The 18,727-nt window shown below is 37.6% G+C and overlaps 1 protein-coding gene across 4 annotated transcripts in view; it reads right to left on the reverse strand.

Annotated features, from left to right (window-relative positions):
- CHN1 (chimerin 1) overlaps positions 1-18,727 on the reverse strand; it is a 101,513-nt gene that overhangs the window by 61,950 nt on the left and 20,836 nt on the right. For 3 of the 4 annotated variants that reach the window (XM_065068830.1, XM_065068831.1, XM_021281734.2), the window contains 4 exons: positions 18,291-18,329; positions 14,103-14,158; positions 6,723-6,754; positions 5,768-5,881 (listed from right to left, as the gene is read on the reverse strand). In XM_065068830.1, the coding sequence (XP_064924902.1) occupies positions 5,768-5,881; positions 6,723-6,754; positions 14,103-14,158; positions 18,291-18,329 (241 nt within the window). Of the gene's footprint in view, positions 1-5,767; positions 5,882-6,722; positions 6,755-6,881; positions 7,006-14,102; positions 14,159-18,290; positions 18,330-18,727 lie in introns of those variants that run through there. The other variant, XM_005514216.4, reaches the window with a different exon arrangement.

Here is an 18,727-nt window from a genome sequence, read left to right on the forward strand (position 1 = left end):
TATTGGTCCTGTCATTTGCTATAGGTCCCAGCATTAAGCGCTTTATCACTGTTTTGCCCAATTTAAAAGCAGATCTAATACCTCCAGGAATTAATTAGGAATTGTCGGTTCTTTTCATCTGTTTGGAACATCTAATTAACATTACAATGTATTTGATACATTTTTATTGTCACAGAGACTTGCTGACATGTATGGACACACATGTATACCTACAAAAAATTATTCTTGTTAGTAATTTTTTTTAAATCTCAGGGTTGCAAAAAAGTTTCAGTGGAATTCTCTGATTAATCAATTAGTAAACATCTGTGAATTCTGCTATGCTCTTTCTTTTTAAAATATTTTTAATAAGCTATGGGAAACCATATCCATGATTAAGTACAGGCATTAAATATAGTAGGGTGCGATTTACTGCTCTCATTTGTGTTTATGCTTCATTTTCTTTTATCCGGTATCTGAACTGATACAATTTCACAGGCCTTCTTGGGCTCTGAGCATCAACTTTATTTGAAGGACAGCTCTGAATATTTAGCCAAACTCATACACTTAAAACAACATTTAAATTCTCATTTCCTTTTTCCCTGAGAACATACTTCTGCTCTGTAACAAATTCAGAGAAATTTGTTTTCTGAACACAAAACCTCTTTTGTTTCAAATTTAGATTTAAAAGGTAATATATCTTAAAAAGAATAATGATGCAAATTAATTGCACAATAATGGATGAAAGTAGATAAAAATGGCTCATCAGATGATGATCAAAATGCAGCTTCTTATATAAGTTGAAAGCAGATTTTATAGCAACTCACCGACAACCTTAATAACTGAAAAGTTTTTGTGGGTAAGAATAACTTTTTCTACCTTATTAAAGAAAATATTAGAAATCCCCTCTTTGAACTCTGTTAACTATTCTATAGCATTGTACTAAAAATATTTAACTGCCTTGGTAAAGCCTGCAAAAGCCATTATTTGTCCTGTCCTGTATTTGGTCATTCAATCGGTGCTAGGCTGTGTCTGTAGCTAGCACAGCTCAAGAACAAGACCTTTAGATTTACTAAAGCTAGGTCTATAAAAGCATCAGAGCCTAATCCTCCACAGTGGTCAAAAATCATTTATAAAGGTTCAGAGAACAAAGAAAGAAAACTCCATGGTCCACTTCATCCTGAACAGGATGTGCAGTCCTGGCCCCCTCATCTCCAAAAGATCATCACAAAGTTAGAGAAAGATGACAGATGGTAAGGGGTATGGAACAGCCTCATTACAAAACCTGAATGTATGGCCTAGGACTCATCGACCTGTAAAGAGAACAATAAGGGGGACGCGAGTGGCATAGGAAAGGTAAATTGAGATCAATTGTTCACTGTTTCTCATAATACAAAAACTAAGGAGCATCAAATAAAATTGTGAGATAGAACCTTCCAAAAGGGGACACTGCTTCCCGTAAAACCTAGTTAAGGCACGGAACTCACGCTATAGTTGCAGACAGCAAAGTCTACAAGGGTTCAAAAATGTGCTCAGAAAGTCACTAAAAAAAATAATCAAAAATCTCTCCCTCCAAAGCTTGAAAAAATAGCAAAGGTAACAAATTCTGCTCAGTAGTCCCTGAACGGCAAATTATCAGAGGCTGAAAAAGCACACCAGAGAACTACTACTACATGTTCATCTTGTTTTTACACTTTTTTTCAATGTCTGCTATTAATAGCTACCAAAGGGTGGATACTGGACTATGAACAGGTCCTTTGATCTGACCCAGTGTGTTCATAGTCAGAGAACTTGCTAACACAATAACAGATAAAAAACTGGGGAGAAACTCTTTGCAAACAATCTTTTCAGATCTGCCCAATCTATTATAACTTAAGACATCCCTTAGAATAAACTAAAAAGAAGTGAGATGCAGAAGAGCCATGTTAGAACAGTCCATAAAAGAACCTTCATGCACCAACTGCATTTGCATTCTGTGCATTTTGGCTGTAGTTGAAGTCTGTAGCCTAGCGTGATTGTCCAATCTGTTCCAGATTTCACAAAAACATGTTTTTATAACTGTGAATTCTGTCTGCCTACAAAGGAGTTATGATTTGTCATGTTAACATTTTAGTCTTTATCTTCTAGAAAGATAAAGTCATTTAACAAGCAGAAATCTTCAGTGCAGAACAAAGACAATCTGAATATCTCCAGAAGATGCCCAATGTAAGTACACTCTAGAATGGAATAAGTAATGAGGATAGAAATAGAATTAGAGAATGTGGTTGTTTGTGGTTGTTTTCCACTTATATTATAACTCTCCATGAGGTGATCTTTAGTAAGTCCAGAAGAAGATGAATACTTTACAAAGTTGAGCTAGGGTTCAATAATCTCTATCAGATTTGCAGCATAGAAAATGATGTATTCACTAATATTATACACTGTTGGGGCAGTCATGATAAATTATCTGAGATCTACCTTTATCTCTCACTTAGCTTGCTTTGTAGCCAAACTTTTTTATTTTAGTGTTTTTTCTAACTTCCAATTTAACTATGTTAGAAATTTTAGTAACACAGCAGATACCTGATGTTGAAGTTGATAAAATAAACTGTAATATAAAATAAATCACACAACAAACACCAGGATATCTTCCTTTTTGAATTCTGAGGATGCAGGGCCTTATAGAATCATATAATTTTTCAGGTCGGAAGGGACCTTCTGAGGTCATCTAGTCAAACCCCTCTGCCATGGGCAGGGACATCTTCAACTAGATCAGGTTGCTCAGAGCCCCATCCAGCCTGATCTGGGAGCGTTTCCAGGGATGGGGCCTTTACCACTAACACCAAACCAAAATATTAGACAAAACAGAACTACAATTGGAACTAAATTCAAAACAACTTCACCAATGTCTGATGTGAACGTAACACTGACATTTTAGACATCAGCTACAATAGCTGGTGCAATCAAATGTAGCATTCAAAGCATTCCATGACGATTTGAGGAATGGGCTGGTTTGGGTACTCAGGACAAAGCACAATAAACTTGTTTTTTCCATTGCAGGCTGAAAATACTTCATTACAGAGACACCATACCTTGCCACAGAAAGGGTTATGATCCTGTTTAACTAAACTGCACTTCACAACTGGATGCATTGGGTTTTCAGGGTTCCCAGCCACACTGGCACAGACATAGGAAGGTGACATCTGCTAGAGCTGGGGATGCTGAGCCCTCTGTGCCACCGAATTGCCTGCCCCCAGCAGAAGGACCAGTAACTACAAGACAGGCAACAACCATGTCTCAATCTCAACAGCAGCTCATCCTACCCAGTCTTTCCACAAGGCATTTAGGTCTCAATGGACTGGGATTTTACAATGCAATCACACTTCACATGTAGTTTCCAATTTGTCCTAATCACAATTGACAAGACTGCCAAAGACAGACAAGTCAGGCAACAAACACATACAGTGAGATACAGACTGAGGGGTTATACAGAAGGAAACAAGTATTTATGTCAACAGTCAATGGGTGCCCTCGAGCATCTAAATTTTACTCAACATTTTCCATTTGTTTTCCAAAGCATGTCTGAAAAACCAACAGAAAACATGGATATTCCATTTTATGTTTGTCATTCTGTTACTCACTGCAGGATCAGAGCGCCTCTCCAGCATTGCTGGGTTAACTTTGTAAAATGCTGTGAAACTTGTTTTGCATCTATTTCTTTATAAAAGAACTAACAGCTGACCAAATTTTCCTTCCTCCCACACCTTCTAAAGGGTAAAACAAAGGTAAAGAAGGAAACGTGAAAATGATACAGAAGTGATCTTAAACTTAACGGCTGCTTGAATCACAGAGTGGCATTTAAGCTTAGTATGGAAAGATCAAACGGAACCACACAGTTAGAAAAGTAGGTGTGAAATCAGAGACCCTGAAGTCAATCAAAATCTTCCATAGAACTTGGAAAAGTTTTGCCCGTACAAACCACCCTACTGACAAGCTCCATTTCTGGCCATGGAGATGATGTTCTGAATTCCTACTGGGATTACCTAAGCTGCAGACAGAGCTACCTTTGCTGTCTGGCAGTGTAGAGACACAAATGCAAATGATGGTCTCAAAAAAAAATCTATAAATTACAGGTAAAATCACATAAACTCATCATGGCAATCACAGCAAACTTCTTGCAGTCAGGATGAACAAACAGACCACAGAAATTACCCAGTCTTTAAGAGATGCTACCATGTCAGCCACACAGTCAGTGGGAATATTGGCCAATAGGTATATTCTGCATACATATTCCAGGGAGGGTAAAAATGGAAACAGGGTAAAACTCTGGCTCCAGTCAATGGATATTTCTGCTACACTTCCTAGTAGAGAGAAAAAGAAATCTCAGTGGTAAAATTCCCTTGTGTGGAAAACACAGTGCTGCAGTTCACTGAGAGCTTTCAGCTAAGGCACAACAGCAAAGACACTCATTCATACACTTGAAAGGCCAACAGCAAGATGACACAGCATTACTTGCTGTGGGATGGCGAGCAACTACCAAGGCCACTGCCCTTAATGAACAAGTCATCCAGCTAGCGCTTAAACAGAATAAAATGGCTGCAACATGCTGCAGTTTCAGGTTCTGAGGTGTTTTACCAAACGCAGAATTTACTCAAAATAAATCAATGATAACAGCTTTGCTAGCATTTGAAACTGTTGCCCGAATTGATCATGAACAGTATCCTTTCTCTTTTCTACTGGGTATAAAAATCCATCAAGAGCAGGGGCAGGAGTGCTTTGTCTTCAAGACAGGGGTTAAGACAACTGTTTTCTTTTTAGCTTTAAATTAATACTGCAAGAACAGAAGTAGATGAAATGAAGTATTAGACCCTAATAAGCCACACCAATTTATGTAGACTGTTAATGCAAACCAGTGCCAATAATGTTTCTATCTGGAATATACTACAGAAACAAATATCTCAATAAAACACATTGCCTTCCACTCCCCCCCCAAAAAAAAACCTAATTCATCACAACCTATTATACCATTATATTCCTATTGTAATTGTAATCTTATTTTACCCATATAAAATTTTCAATAACTGCATCTTCTCCTTCAGTGTTCTTCTGTCCCACTTAGATTTAAAACATTGCTAATAATTACCATCTCTCATCTGAGTACTTAGGTGTAGAGCTCAGGCCAACATAACCTCCATTACCTTAAAAGCAATTCAACTATTTAAAACTTGCAACTATTTAAGTTCTTTTTTAATTTTGGTTTTTATTTATTTTTTTTTATTTATAACTGATCCACTTGCCAGAATTTTGCAGAGCAAGGAAACAGATCTGCAAACATTGTTAGCTAACAGGTGTGCTGACAAAAACAACTCCTGATTTCATGGCCACCCCACAGAGGGACTGGAGAGAATTAACTGCTCTTCAGCAACAGTTAGCTAGCAAGTAACCCACACGGTAGACTCATCATGTGAACTCATAAGATGCCTTTTATTTCTTGACTGCCTGCTCCGTCAATGTCTATGTGGGGTCACATCTGTAACAGCAGAAGTGCAAAATAAAGTACCATGAGCTAAAACACAATTGGTATTATCCTGGTGGTGCAAACAATAATGAATGTTAGCACTTCAGAAAGGGTTAGATAAGGTTAAAGATACCGATCTGTAACTAGGGTAAAAAAGTACCAGTTCATTAAATGCTGACCTTGTTTTTCTAAAAAAATTAAGACAATCATCAGGACATTTATTGCTAAGGTCAACAACACAGTACAATCTTTTGAATATCTTATAAATTTTAAAATGAAATATTAATTACCAACCTTAATGCCAAAGTGTAGGTTCCAGGTTGCCGTTGGCTTTCACGAATGAGGTAACTTCCCTCTGCAACACTTAATAATTGGTCAGCTTCCTCCCTTGAGATCATCCCATGGAATCTAAGGAACAAAGACTTCTTGAAACATGTGCCTTTCCACTTTTAAATTATCTTTTCCTCTTCTTTCAAAAGCCACCAACCACAGTAATTAAAAAAAGAACAAACATAAAAATGACCGATTTGCAGAAATCTACAGCTCAAACTAATCCCCCTTTACGCCTGCATTTGAAGTCACTTTAAACGGTTTTAGAAGTTTCTATGAAATAATATCTATGAAAAAAAACCATTGCTTTTAAAATTTCCCTCTATCAGTTTAATACGTGGAAATAAACCCATTTTCTCCTACTGGCTTCACATGTTTCATGCCAGTGGCATACAATGCAATGTTTTGCAGCTTTCAGGAATATGATGGCAATTTGCTAAAAACTTGAGGATTGCAAATAATCTCATTAATTACTGGTGTAATAACCTAGCAATACTACACATCTTTTACCAAAATAACCACAAATAAGATGTGCTGTGTTGTCCCATGTTAAATCTATCCATCTTCACACCTTAGCAGTCTGAAACAGAAGACTCATATATATACTGTAGACTTATATTGCATTGGCAAAAGCTAACTGGAGGTGGGGGTACAAAAAGAAAATTCTTTGAAAGTACAGAAACATGTTCTTCCTACTTAAGGTAGCACTCAGTGATATTCCTATCCATCAGAAAATGTAGTTTAATTTCAGGCAGACAAAAGTGACAGTATTGCAATAATAATCTGATGGTGAGCAAGACAGATTGCTGTAAAACACAGAAGAAACAAAGCACCCAGAGCAAATGCTTGCAACCTTTTCTGTAACTATCATCAACTAACATGTTCAGATAAACCACTTTCAGAGGTATATGTTACTTACTCTCTTCCATAATATTTGGGTCTGTTCTCTACCTAGAAGAAACAACAGAAACCGTAATGTTTCATAACAAGCGAATCCATACAGTACGCACAGTGTCCATAACATGGTATTAAAAATAGAAAGGGATATAATGCGAAAGTACAGACAAAAATCATTTACCATCCCAGGATCTTCCCTGTGGGTGGCATACAGGGAAACCAAAGGCAGGCCTTTAGGAAACACACTGCACTTCTGAATGGCTTGGAGTGAAAAAGAATGAGCTGTTTGGATCACGTCATCCTTGGAGCTCTGCTAATACAAACTGATGGCGTTAAATATTGCTTGTACAAACTGCCAAAAAGGGGAAACAAAAGATTAATTTCATGGGTGTAAGCGTACTATATTGTTAAGTACGCTAATGCAGTGAAACATCTCTAAAACTTGTACGTTGACAAGTTATCTTCCATCCCAAAGCTGTATCCCCTGAGAGGGCAAGTGGTAGATTAAACCATCATCAACAAGTGCCCAAGTCCTGCACCCTTTGACTTCACTGACCTGTGTGACCTGTAGTGTCACCTGAAGGACTCACCGGCAGGTCTGCAGGTGTCACGCTGGGTAACTCAAGCCCGGAGACCACACAGTGCAAAGGCACACAGCGTGCAAGGGTGTCAGAACACGACCTGCCTGCCAAGTATTTCAAAGTAAAAAGTAGCTCATCTGCATAATGAATTGTCCAGAAAGTTTATAGACAAGTGAGGAACTGTAGACCAGAAACCAGCTCATCTATAATAAACCACCAGATTATCCCTCCTTGCAAAATTTAACAGAGGAAACCCTTTGGGGAGTAAAAATCAACAACTACACAAACTTGAACTACAAGAGTATAAAATGATCCAGTTATAACAAATCACAAAATACTCGCAGTAAGCTGCCACTTTCGTTTCTTTTTTCCATCTTTTCAGGAAAAAAAAAAACAAAAAATTCACACTCTCTAGTTAGCTCAGTGGAGTATAAATAAGGATTTCAGATGTCCAAAACAACAAAAATACACCCCAGTGTACAATCTAATGACAACTCTTTCCCATTCCCAGCAAATAAAAAGCTACTCCGATCTTTAATCACTTCTGAAAAATCATACAATTGCTGTCAAGATTAGTAATGTTCTAAAGTATTTCCTTTTCCTACATAACAGCAATTGAGAGTTGACTGGTGTGGTAACTGTTTTCAAAGGGCCTGAAGAGGCTGAATCACTCAAAAAAATTTTCAAAAAGTCTTACTTTTTTCTTTTTTTTTTGTTAAATGTAGGGTATTCCTTCAATACGAAGATAGCAATGTGAATGGAGAAAAAGTGAAAACATTTCATTGTTGTTATTACACAAACTTGCAACAATTCCTAACTAAAACCCTCAAGACAAGACACCAGTCTCAGGCAGTTGTTAAAAAAAGAATCCTGTAATGAATAAGATTTTGTTGTCTGTCTACTGAGATTTTATGTTTATCTCAGTGAATGCAGTGAATTTATATACGACAGAACTGGAAAACTTACATAGGCAAAAGCATTCCACTTCAGAAATGCGTTAGTAATGTGATAGTCCATCTTCAGAGTACTTACAAATCCTAAACCAAATTATAATATTATATTCTGTGTGCAAACATTTGAAAATGTGAACTGGCAGATGACTCAAACAAAGCATGAAAGAAAAGCTCTGCTGGACTTTCAGACAATTGTAACTGGGTTTGCAGCTCATCTCAGTGGATGTGGAGGTAGAGAAGAAAATAACCACTTCTGTTAACATTGAGTCTCTACTGATCAGTTTTGCCAACTCACAATACTTCAGTATTAATGTCAACGTGTAACACTGTTTGCTTGTTTTTTTCTGATTTGGCAGTATTTTTGGACCAAAGTATTGCCGAGTACGAGTAAAGGCAGCCTTAGCTACTTCATATTCTCTATATCAAGCAAAGATCAGCTGAATGCTGTCTTGTGACTTCTCAGGACTTTTTATTTAAGGGAAAAAATCCCTGTTGCTGCTTGTTTAGCCTACGCTTGGCTCAGTTTTAAAAACTGCTTTTAACTTAGGAAAAGAAAAAAAAAAAGAAAAATAATTGTGAGGTATTTGTTTTCAATGTTCTTATTTGTACAGCACTTAAGCAGAGGCCACAGGGAAGATTCAGGTGTCACTATTATATCTGCAAGAAACACAAAAGTCAGTGAGATATGCACCATTGGTTTATTTCCAATTTTTTTCAAACTAAGGCATGAGGCCAATGAAACCAAATTTACAAAGAGATAAGTGGGGCAAAGGTGGCAAGTGCCTTACTGTAGCTATTCCTTCAGAAAAGAGGTTAGTTACAATGAAAGCTGGGAAATCATTCTGGTTGAATATCATACAGATAAAGCCATCTTTGAGAACAGCTCTAGCAAGGATATGCATTCTACGTGCCCAGTCCATGCTCTGTTTCTTGGCCACTCACAGAGGCCATTTTCACAGGACCACATAGAGATCTTGTTAACAGGCTTGTTAACAGCTAGCACTGAATTAGGATGAAACCTTGTAACAGGACCGAAAAGGCCCATGATTTTAAATATCTCCATCATATGTCTGTTTGATATTTTTCATACATAGTTATTTCAAATTTATCATTGAGTGCCTTCATATAGCAGTCAAGGATGCCCTAAATATGCCTGCATGTGCACATGTGTATATAAAAGATTATGTACACAACAATTACAAATTCCAGGAAGGTAATACAATATTAATTGGACAAACAATATTACAATTTTAATGTAAGCCTCATGCAGAAGTCAAACATCCTTAAAATGTTACGGAATCATCAGCTTTACAAATGAACATCATAACAGCGTTAAAAACCTTGGCTCTGCTGCACCTTGACAATAAAAAAATCCCAAATGAATGCAACACTTTTTTTACATCAGAGTAACTCCACTAACTTGTGTGTTGCTCTGATATGAAACTGGTGTAACAGAGCAGAATTTCTCTGTATTTGAGAAGCATTTAATGTTAAGTAGGTCATTGTGTTGAATACACCTCTCAGTATCAGAACTTGTACAACACGTACCTTTGCACCTCAAATAAAAGGTTGGGTTTTTTACAGTGTGATTTCCAGTTATTCTTTAACAAGTGCTTTCTCCCCTAATCATCACTCTTGCTTATGTCAACAAGTGGAATTCAACAAGGCAAGAGGAGCACATTATGTGCTAATACCTTACTGAATTACACATTGTTCCCTCCTACTGACCTCTCTGATGTTCTGTGGACCAAAATCCTCTTCCTAATATTTATGAATTTGTTTATACAGCTGAATAATTTAACCACTTAGGAAAAGATTTTGCTCCCCACTGACTCATGCATGGCTGCTAATAGAAACCCAGCTGAGAGTGAGCAGATCACAAAGCTCAACAATAGCAGAAGAGGCTGAGATCAGAAAGAAAGGTTAAACATGTTACCGCTTGCTGAATGTATTTTCACTTGAAAACTGGCTCAGCTGCATGAATTGTTCAATACTCGGAATGAAAAACATTTACCTGCATTATAATGAATTAATGCAGAAGTAGGAAAATGCACACTGATAATGTATTCCTTCAATTCTACCTTTATTAGGTAAAAATAAGCTTCAAAGAGGTTTTCTTGGGCAAATGGATTCTTTAATGAGAAAATGTGTATTTAATATGTTCTGTTCCACAGCTAAATACCTGCAACTAACTGATTCTTTCATAGCTCTATTTTATTTAGTTCAATTCTCACTCGTTTCTGAAACATGCAGATTTTATTTCTCAGTTTCTACAACAATGTTCATGGTGCAGAAACAGGTTTATTCTGCAGTTCAGGGGCTGGGATGAAGCTATTTTAAAACCCAGAATTTCTCTCTTATTTTTTTTGTTCCCTCTGGCACAGGGAAAGTTTTATACTTAAAGTTTGTCATATGTTATAATCTTGTTTTGGAATAAATTCATAGAAATATGCTATTATAGGCACTAATGTGTTGCATTTCCTTCTTCAATGATGACAGAACATAGCAGAGTGTTTTGATGGCTTGTGGTACTTTCACCAATCCCCCATTAACAGACAGACAGAGGAGCACCTCTCTCTATAGGGATGCAATATGCTCAGGTGCCCTCCCAAAGTTCTTGGATGATAAGTTCATGCAGGACACACCACTCACCCACTGTAAATTTTCTTCCCTAAAACAGTCCAACTTTTCAATTTGCCACTTGTATAATAGCTAATAGAATTCTATAATTATCAGTATTAAAATTCAGTGATAACAAGGATAAGAAAACTATAGTGGCCAGTGTGATTTGTATTTGAAGCAGCTTTACCCAAATGCTTTTACATTTGGCTGGCAAAAGTAGGTCTCTGGTTCTAAAGAGAATACAATCTGGATCTGATCAATAGCTGAAGGATTACCAGCACTCCAAGAGGCAGGAGACATTTTCCATTTTCAGATACTGTATACACCTTTGTATCTGCTTTATATGACTGGATAGGCTAATGGTATTCTGAGAAATACAACAAATGAGAACTTAGTATAAAATTTGCTTGTGACTTCTTACCACCGAGGGCAAAAAGACCCCAAAGCACTTCTCTACAGTTAAACTAGCACAACATATAATGCCAACAGATCTTATTGACTTAGTTGGACCCCTTTATCAGTTTACAGTTTCTCCCTGGCTACAGGGTACCTATGCACTGTGCAGTCAACAAGCAAAACAGTTACAATCATTATGTTATCTGCTGTAAGATTTCCTTAACTGTGCTGGTACTTTCCCACTCCTTACATTTCTGTTATGTTTTGTTGTGGTTGTTGTTGTTGTTTAAAGAAACCAAAAGGTAAAAGAAAAAATGAAGGTTCTAACTCTGCAAGAACTAAAACATTTTCCTGGTTTTGTTAAAAACAAGACAAGTTTCTCTTTTAGTCAATTTTCCTTTCAGCTAATTTCTTCTTAGTAACTGCCCTTTTCTGAAGTTGGATACATATTTTGGTAGACATAGCAAGGGAATGCAAGGTCGCTGATAAGAATACACGTCACGTATTTGCAAGGAGGAGCGAACTGAACAGGTGATTAAAACTGACCAACCAAGTATTCCATCCCATCCACGTCATACATCATATAGAAGTGGGAGATCACAAGGGTCTCGCTCTCTTTGACTATGGCCGGCATCTGAGGAGGACTCTGCCTGCGGTCCCTGCGATCTGAGGCCTAGTGACAGACCCTGCATCCTCGAATTCAGTTCCAGTTTGCTGCAGAGTCCAACCCAGGACTTGCAGGTGCCTACCCTGCAGCTGCCAGAGCAGTGTAGCCTGGAAAATTCAATATTGGTTTTGTATATTTTATATTATTTTCTCTATTTTATTAGTAGCATTAGTAAAACATTTTTAACTTTTTCCAACTTGCAAGTCCTCTCTTTGCCTCTCTTTGCTCTCCTGTTGCCTTTTCTTAGTGCAATTAAACGGTGACAAACATTCACAACAGAGGTTCTCGAAGCATCTAACTGAAGAAACTGAAGAATTGTCACACATCACCACAAGTGCCAGGCAACTTTATAAGCACACAACGTCAGAAAGTGTGTCATTACAAAAGTAAACCATAGCAGGACTCTGAGATGAGACCCAGTAAATAAAAGACTACAGTGATTGTACAGGCAGTGTCAGCACCTCAGCAAACAGTGTCAGAATGCTACCAAAACCCCCACATACATTCCACAATATGCACATATACATATACTCACACATATACTAGCACTTCTTCCACCAGTGAAATACTTTTGAGGAGAGGAAGGAAAAAGCTATTCAACAGCAATTAACAACGATAAACACAATCCACTGAAGGCAGGGAATAAAATACTTCATCTGATCCAGGTGAGCACTCTGTACAATCGCTGTAAAATCACAAACCTCTATTAGAAGACTAAGCTCCTACAAGACTTCAGATACTTTGTATATTAATCTAATGGAAGAGAACACACAACATAGAAGAGAATCTTCCTAATAATGCTGCAATGGAGATAAAAAATTGGAAAACCTCCCAATTTTTCACAGCTCAGATCTTCTATCGATCTCTTCTGCAAATCTCCATCCCACCTTATTTGATATACAGAAGATATATGCACAACCACCTTAACAAGAAAACCCCTGCTTGGACACTCATTAACAATAGAAACACTGGTTAAAAACCTTTTGCTACTATGCTTCTTGAAAAATTCATGTATTGTTCTTTCCTATAGCTATGTCTTGCTTAAGTGCAACCAGCTATAGCTATACCTTTAATAAAAATACAAATCTATCAGATTAACAAAGGAAAACAAGGGTGCTTCCACTAAATGCAATATTTCACTTGTGTTAAATCTCTACTTTTTATCTTAAAAATTGACAGACTACTTCACAGAATCACAATTGGGCATTTGAAAAGACGACAGAGAAACATCTGTTTAATTCTGTAAAGTTATCCTCCCTGTGATCTACGCTGTAAGCTATTAATGTTCCTGACAGTGCTACGTCCCTCTGTATTTAATACTATGTCAAAGTGACTAACATACTTCAAAGATTAATTTCCTTTCTCTTGGCACCGGATAAAAATGCTGAAGTTTTATTGCAGCAATGTCATAGCTTTCAGTGGTTATTCAGCAAGAACTGTGTTTTGTAAGTCAAGCCTAACATTTCAGTATTGTTGAAATTGAAATTAATGTTTCCCAGGTTCCTAACCAAAGCTGCAAGAGAGATGCAGTCATGAGTAAAGTCGTGCTGGCAGGGACGTTTGGTATCAGTGAAACCTGCAGCACGGCAGCTCTGGAGAGGTGCTGCTCAGCTGGACGGCAGCTCAGGGCATGCTGGCAATTCGGTGTCTGCCTCAACAGCCAACCCTGTGAACAGATGCTTCTGTATGACCGTCTATCAATGGGATCCCGTTGTTACTCTTTGAGTCATTAAAAATCTCTGGCTTTGCATAGCTTAGCTGCTAGTATTAACAAGTCTTAAGTACTACAATACCAATAACACCACCAGGGAAGGTTTCAGCCTTGCCTCTGTGGATTTATTGCATGCATCTAGCAGCGACGTGTACGAACAGGTGCACAGTTCCCCTCTCCAGTTCTGCTTTTCCTTCTGCGAATTTATGACCCAAAAAGGAGGAGAAAAGTCATGTTTCTGTGTATCTAAGAAAATTTAGCCAATAAATGATTTTCAGGTGAAACCGCTGTACACAAAATGCTTTTTAATTCATCTTTTAGATCAAAGAGATTTCCCGATACCAGTGCCCCCAAGGGTACTTACTACAATCACAGCACCAGGGTCCCAGGGAACCACAGTCTGGGTTGCACACTATGAAGTATAGACTTGGAATTACTGGACTCTATAAAATTGAACCTTTATAATACCCACCTCACGAGTGCAGGTTACCCTTCTGGGATGGGGAGCTTCCTGTTGCAACTGGTACACTGGGAGAAGGCAGAAGTTACATTCTGATTAATACAGAATCATTGTATAAGTTAGAAGTTAAGCATTCTAACATTAAATATTGCTGTTTAAATAAAGATGACTTTCTGTAAGTCAGTGCAAGAATATATATGTCAAGGTCTCAAAAATTACTTACAAGAGATCAGGAAAAAGAACGTTGCTATCTAAAACAGGATTATTGATTATCTTTACAATTAATCAAGCAAGTACAAGGGAGGAACTAGGTGAGACCAGTCAAGTTTCCATCAGGCAGATCAGAAAAGGAATAATGATAAATGGAAATTAAACTTTATTTTATGTCAAATCAGGCTGCTTTCAGACTTCCTTCAGTAAGCAGATGGAGTCCCACACTACTATGCTGGGCGCACATTCGGTCACCTGAAACATGTCAAGACTTTACAAGAATCATTCAGAACTTCGCAGAATCAAACCCTCTGCTTTTGCAGAAGGTCAGTGATGACCTTTCTGAACAAGACAAAAAATGGCCTTTGCATTTGCGGATCTAAAGACATCAGGAGTTGTGCAGCAGAGTGTAACAGTTAAGGTCCAAGCTATGACACACATACACTTACTAGTACTTTTCCTTCTCCTTTTTTTCTTTTTTTAAAATTAGCCTCATCAAGCCAGAATAAATTTAAGGAGTCAGTTGTAAATTTAATGGTACTAATGTGCAGACATTCTAATATATTACCAAAGGAGTGACTCTCAATTTCTATCCCAAAAGGAGTTTGGTTTGGCAAGTCATCTTTGAAATGAGACTATTGACACTGAGTTAGTATTTGAAAAGTACTTTAGAACTGAAAAAATGGACATTTTGAATTGTAATGTTTTAAAATTAAATTATTTTTCAATCGTTAGTACTAAACACCAAGGTCTAATAACATGTGCTGTCACCTTCTTCAGGTTATAAAACCATACATTGATTTAACCTGTAAGATTTGACTTCATTACACTTATTCTTTGATCATGAGCCTATTCCATTGACAAATGCTGTATTTATATGCTAAGTTAGATGGGAATAGAGAAAATAGCGAGATGCCCAATGATATGGCAATCATAAGATAAAATAGAAAAATACATTCCCTTTGTTTCAAAGAAAAACAACTAATGTTTTTTTCCTGACATTACTAAAATCAATCCTTACCTTTCTGTATCAGTACTACAAAAATGACTTTTGCAAGTGATGAAGAATCGTATACTAGTATACAGAACAATAATTTTCATTTCAAGCATTGCATGACCATTTATTTCGCCAGCATACAGATTCCCTAGCTTCTGCTGTAAAAGTCGCTTTTGATGGCACTGGGTCTTGTCCATATATAAGTCTGAGAACTGTAGAGTCAACTTTGAAAGAAGAAAAAAAAAATTATATAGCGAATAAGGATTTCTCTGAATTTCACGGAAGATCAGTGGTGACTCGCAATCAGCATGCTCTGCAGAAATGCCTAAAAGCCAAGAACTGCCTCCCACCTTACTTCAGGCTAGGTTGAAAAGACTTTCTGGAAGGAAGTTCCTCTTCTCCAAAGGCAGCATCTTTCTCCTCTTCCAGTCAAAAGCACAGCAGGCAGACTAGTTAAGTTACAAACCAGGATGCCTATTCCTCCTCCTCTAATTGATGCATACAATTCAAACTGTTCACACCAGCTTCCGTGCTGTAATTATTGCCAAGGAAGTTAAACAAGACATCCCTCTTCATCCACCATGAGACAGAAATATATAATAATCAAACCCCATGACCCTGTGCTTAATTCTGCCCCATGGGAAGGGTTCACCATGGTGACCCGTGATGGTGCAGAGGCCACACGTACATTTGCATGCAGCTGAGCCTTCAGCTCCTGGCAAGCTGCAACAAGGATTTGGCATTGGAGAGGTTAGATCGCCCTGTTATAGATGACGGTATGGAATAAACTGAACAAAGCATCAGCTTTCCCCGAGTTCATAGAAGGTATAGAGCTGTGATTTACTTGCAGTGCTGACAACTGAGAGTAAAATGCACAGATCTCAGTAACAAGTTTTGCAATAATGACTAACAATGTTTAATACCGAGGACCAAATGGACTCAGTTTTATCTTTTAGCCTCCTGCTGCAAGAAAAAAGTTTGTTCAAATCATTCTGTGTGAAAGTTCTTTAATAGTAAGCGTCTGACTTGGCATATGACAAGCTACTGGCAAAATAAGTGATGACTCAAAAGACACAGACAGGCTTTGCCACCAGATCCACAAGCAGACCAAGGTCCCAGCCATCTCAATTACATGACAGCAATTGCATATGTTGGCAATTATTAAAAACTGTTCAAAATAATCCATTTAAAGAAAACACTGAAGGCGGACAAATTAAAAGTCTTCAGCCTTTTTTTAGACTTGTTGCCTTTCTATTTTCTTCAGTTAACACAACTGTATTTTAAGAAACACTGACATTCCTGGACTGTTAAGGCACATACAGTTTTGCCAACTCCTATAATTTTTCCTAAAAATTTTACAATATCTGACTATTCACTTACAGCCTAAGCTTTCTGAAATTTATTATGAGATGTTCTCATTTACAGAAGTCATCTAATGGTCATATGGCGTAGAAGATATTGACTGTGTAACTCACGATCACTTTGACAACTCAAAAATTGGAAATCTAACCCAAACAAGGCTGACTTATGAGTTGTAAGGCCTAACACTAATTTTTGAACATGTCAGGTTGGCAATGGCAGGGACAGAACAGAAACAACCAACCTCTGTGAGCTATTAACAGAAAAGTAGCTGATAGAAAAGCTGTTTTTCTAGTGCTCATTTAATTCTACTATATATGCTTTAGCTGAAAAAAACAATTTAATCTGTTCTTTTATACGTACTTTCTTTCTAACCCTCATTTTCACCAAGACTTTAAGACAAACCCAGTGTCTCCAACTGTAAAGAATATCCCACTGCAGGATGGAAAACTTTCTGAAATAATTATATTTTATTCAGCTGCTAATTCTCCACAAACTTTGTAGAGCCACAGTTTCATCATGTGAAATGCTGCTTGGGCAAATCCCTTTAGCCAGCCTGAAGACACCAAGCCTGGGAATATATACAAAAAGAAAATGCAAATATAGGTTTGACATCCCTAAACTGTTAAGTGTGTTAAATACACAAACATTCTGCTTTCGAAATCTGCCTTTAACAGAAGAGTTGTCTCCTTTCTGTGGTTCCTCAAGTCTCAAAATGTCTCGCACCTTAGCTCTTCTCTCCACAATGCACTAGAATTTAGAGGTGAGACACTGTGGGAAGCTATGATGCCATTTGTCTCTTGTTCCATTCAACCTCCCTGAACCTCCATCAACAGTTACAAACAGGTTATCCCTTTAAATTTTGAAATACAAAAAATGTCCATGTAAGTTTGGTGGTGGTTTTTGTTTGTAGTGGCGTTGTTGCTTTTGTGTGTTGTGTTCTGGCTTTTTTGTTGTTGTTGGTTGTTGCTTTATTTGTTTTGGTTTTGTGGTTTTTTGTGTGTGTTTGTTTGTTTTTAATTAGGAATGAAAACCAGCAAGTGATGAAATGCCCAAGGGAGTGGCGCCCCGATCTCAGGGCACGGGGCCAGGACCCTGCACATCACTGACACCAAACAGCTGCAGAGCCTGGGCAGGCTGGTAGGAAACCAGCTCCTTCTAGTTAGGGCTGCAAAAAAACCTACTTGTGATTTGGCATGCCAGGCCAAACAAATGCTCTCATTTTACTACATCAGAAAATTCGGGGGGGATACTATTTATTTTGAGTTTTTCTAACCAGCTCAAGTCTCAGCTCCAGTGATGCACAGGAGCCCTAAAATTGTGCAAGTGATACCAGCTTTAAGGCACAGAGTTTATGCAACCCCCAGTCTAGGCAGCCAAACCAACACAAGCCAGACCCACACCGGAGTGGGAGCACTTACGTTAGAGTAAGGTGCAGAGAATCTACTTCTCTAAATAATGTGCATTCACTTGTCCTTGAGGATAAACAACTGCACCTGTCTCTGAAGAGTAATGGACCCCTTGATGCTTCTTAACTCACATTCTGATGAAAAGAAAAATTAGTCTTTTAAAGCACCCAACTGAAACATTTTCAGCTCTGACTTGGAAAAAAAATAATCCATTGAGATACTTACAGTAGGATTTCCAAACAGGTGGTCTGTATTCATCAGTATCTGAAAGAAAAACGACAAATCTTAATGTTCTGTTGGAAACATTTTAACACAGAAATAACCCTGCAGAAGCACTTGCAGATTAAGATAAATATTGCAGCTAGATTCCAAATTATTTCTTCTATCACAGTATAGAACAACCTGTTAAAAGTTCTCCCTTTACTTAAACTGAAAATATGAAAAAGTATTTTCTTTAGCCAGATAGAATAAAAGCTAGAGATACATCTGCAAAATGGCAAACGTGCAAATTAGAAGCCAAAATACCTGGTGGGGGGGAAGGCATATTATTTTACTATGTAGGTATCTGTAAGTTCCCTTTTAAATTACACTACAAGGATTTTTTTTTTTAATGTCAATTTATAAAGTGATAAATCAGCTTTCATCCAATTTATTCCTGCCAT

Source organism: Columba livia, chromosome 7 (assembly GCF_036013475.1).
Source record: "Columba livia isolate bColLiv1 breed racing homer chromosome 7, bColLiv1.pat.W.v2, whole genome shotgun sequence".
Classification (NCBI taxonomy): Eukaryota; Metazoa; Chordata; class Aves; order Columbiformes; family Columbidae; genus Columba; species Columba livia.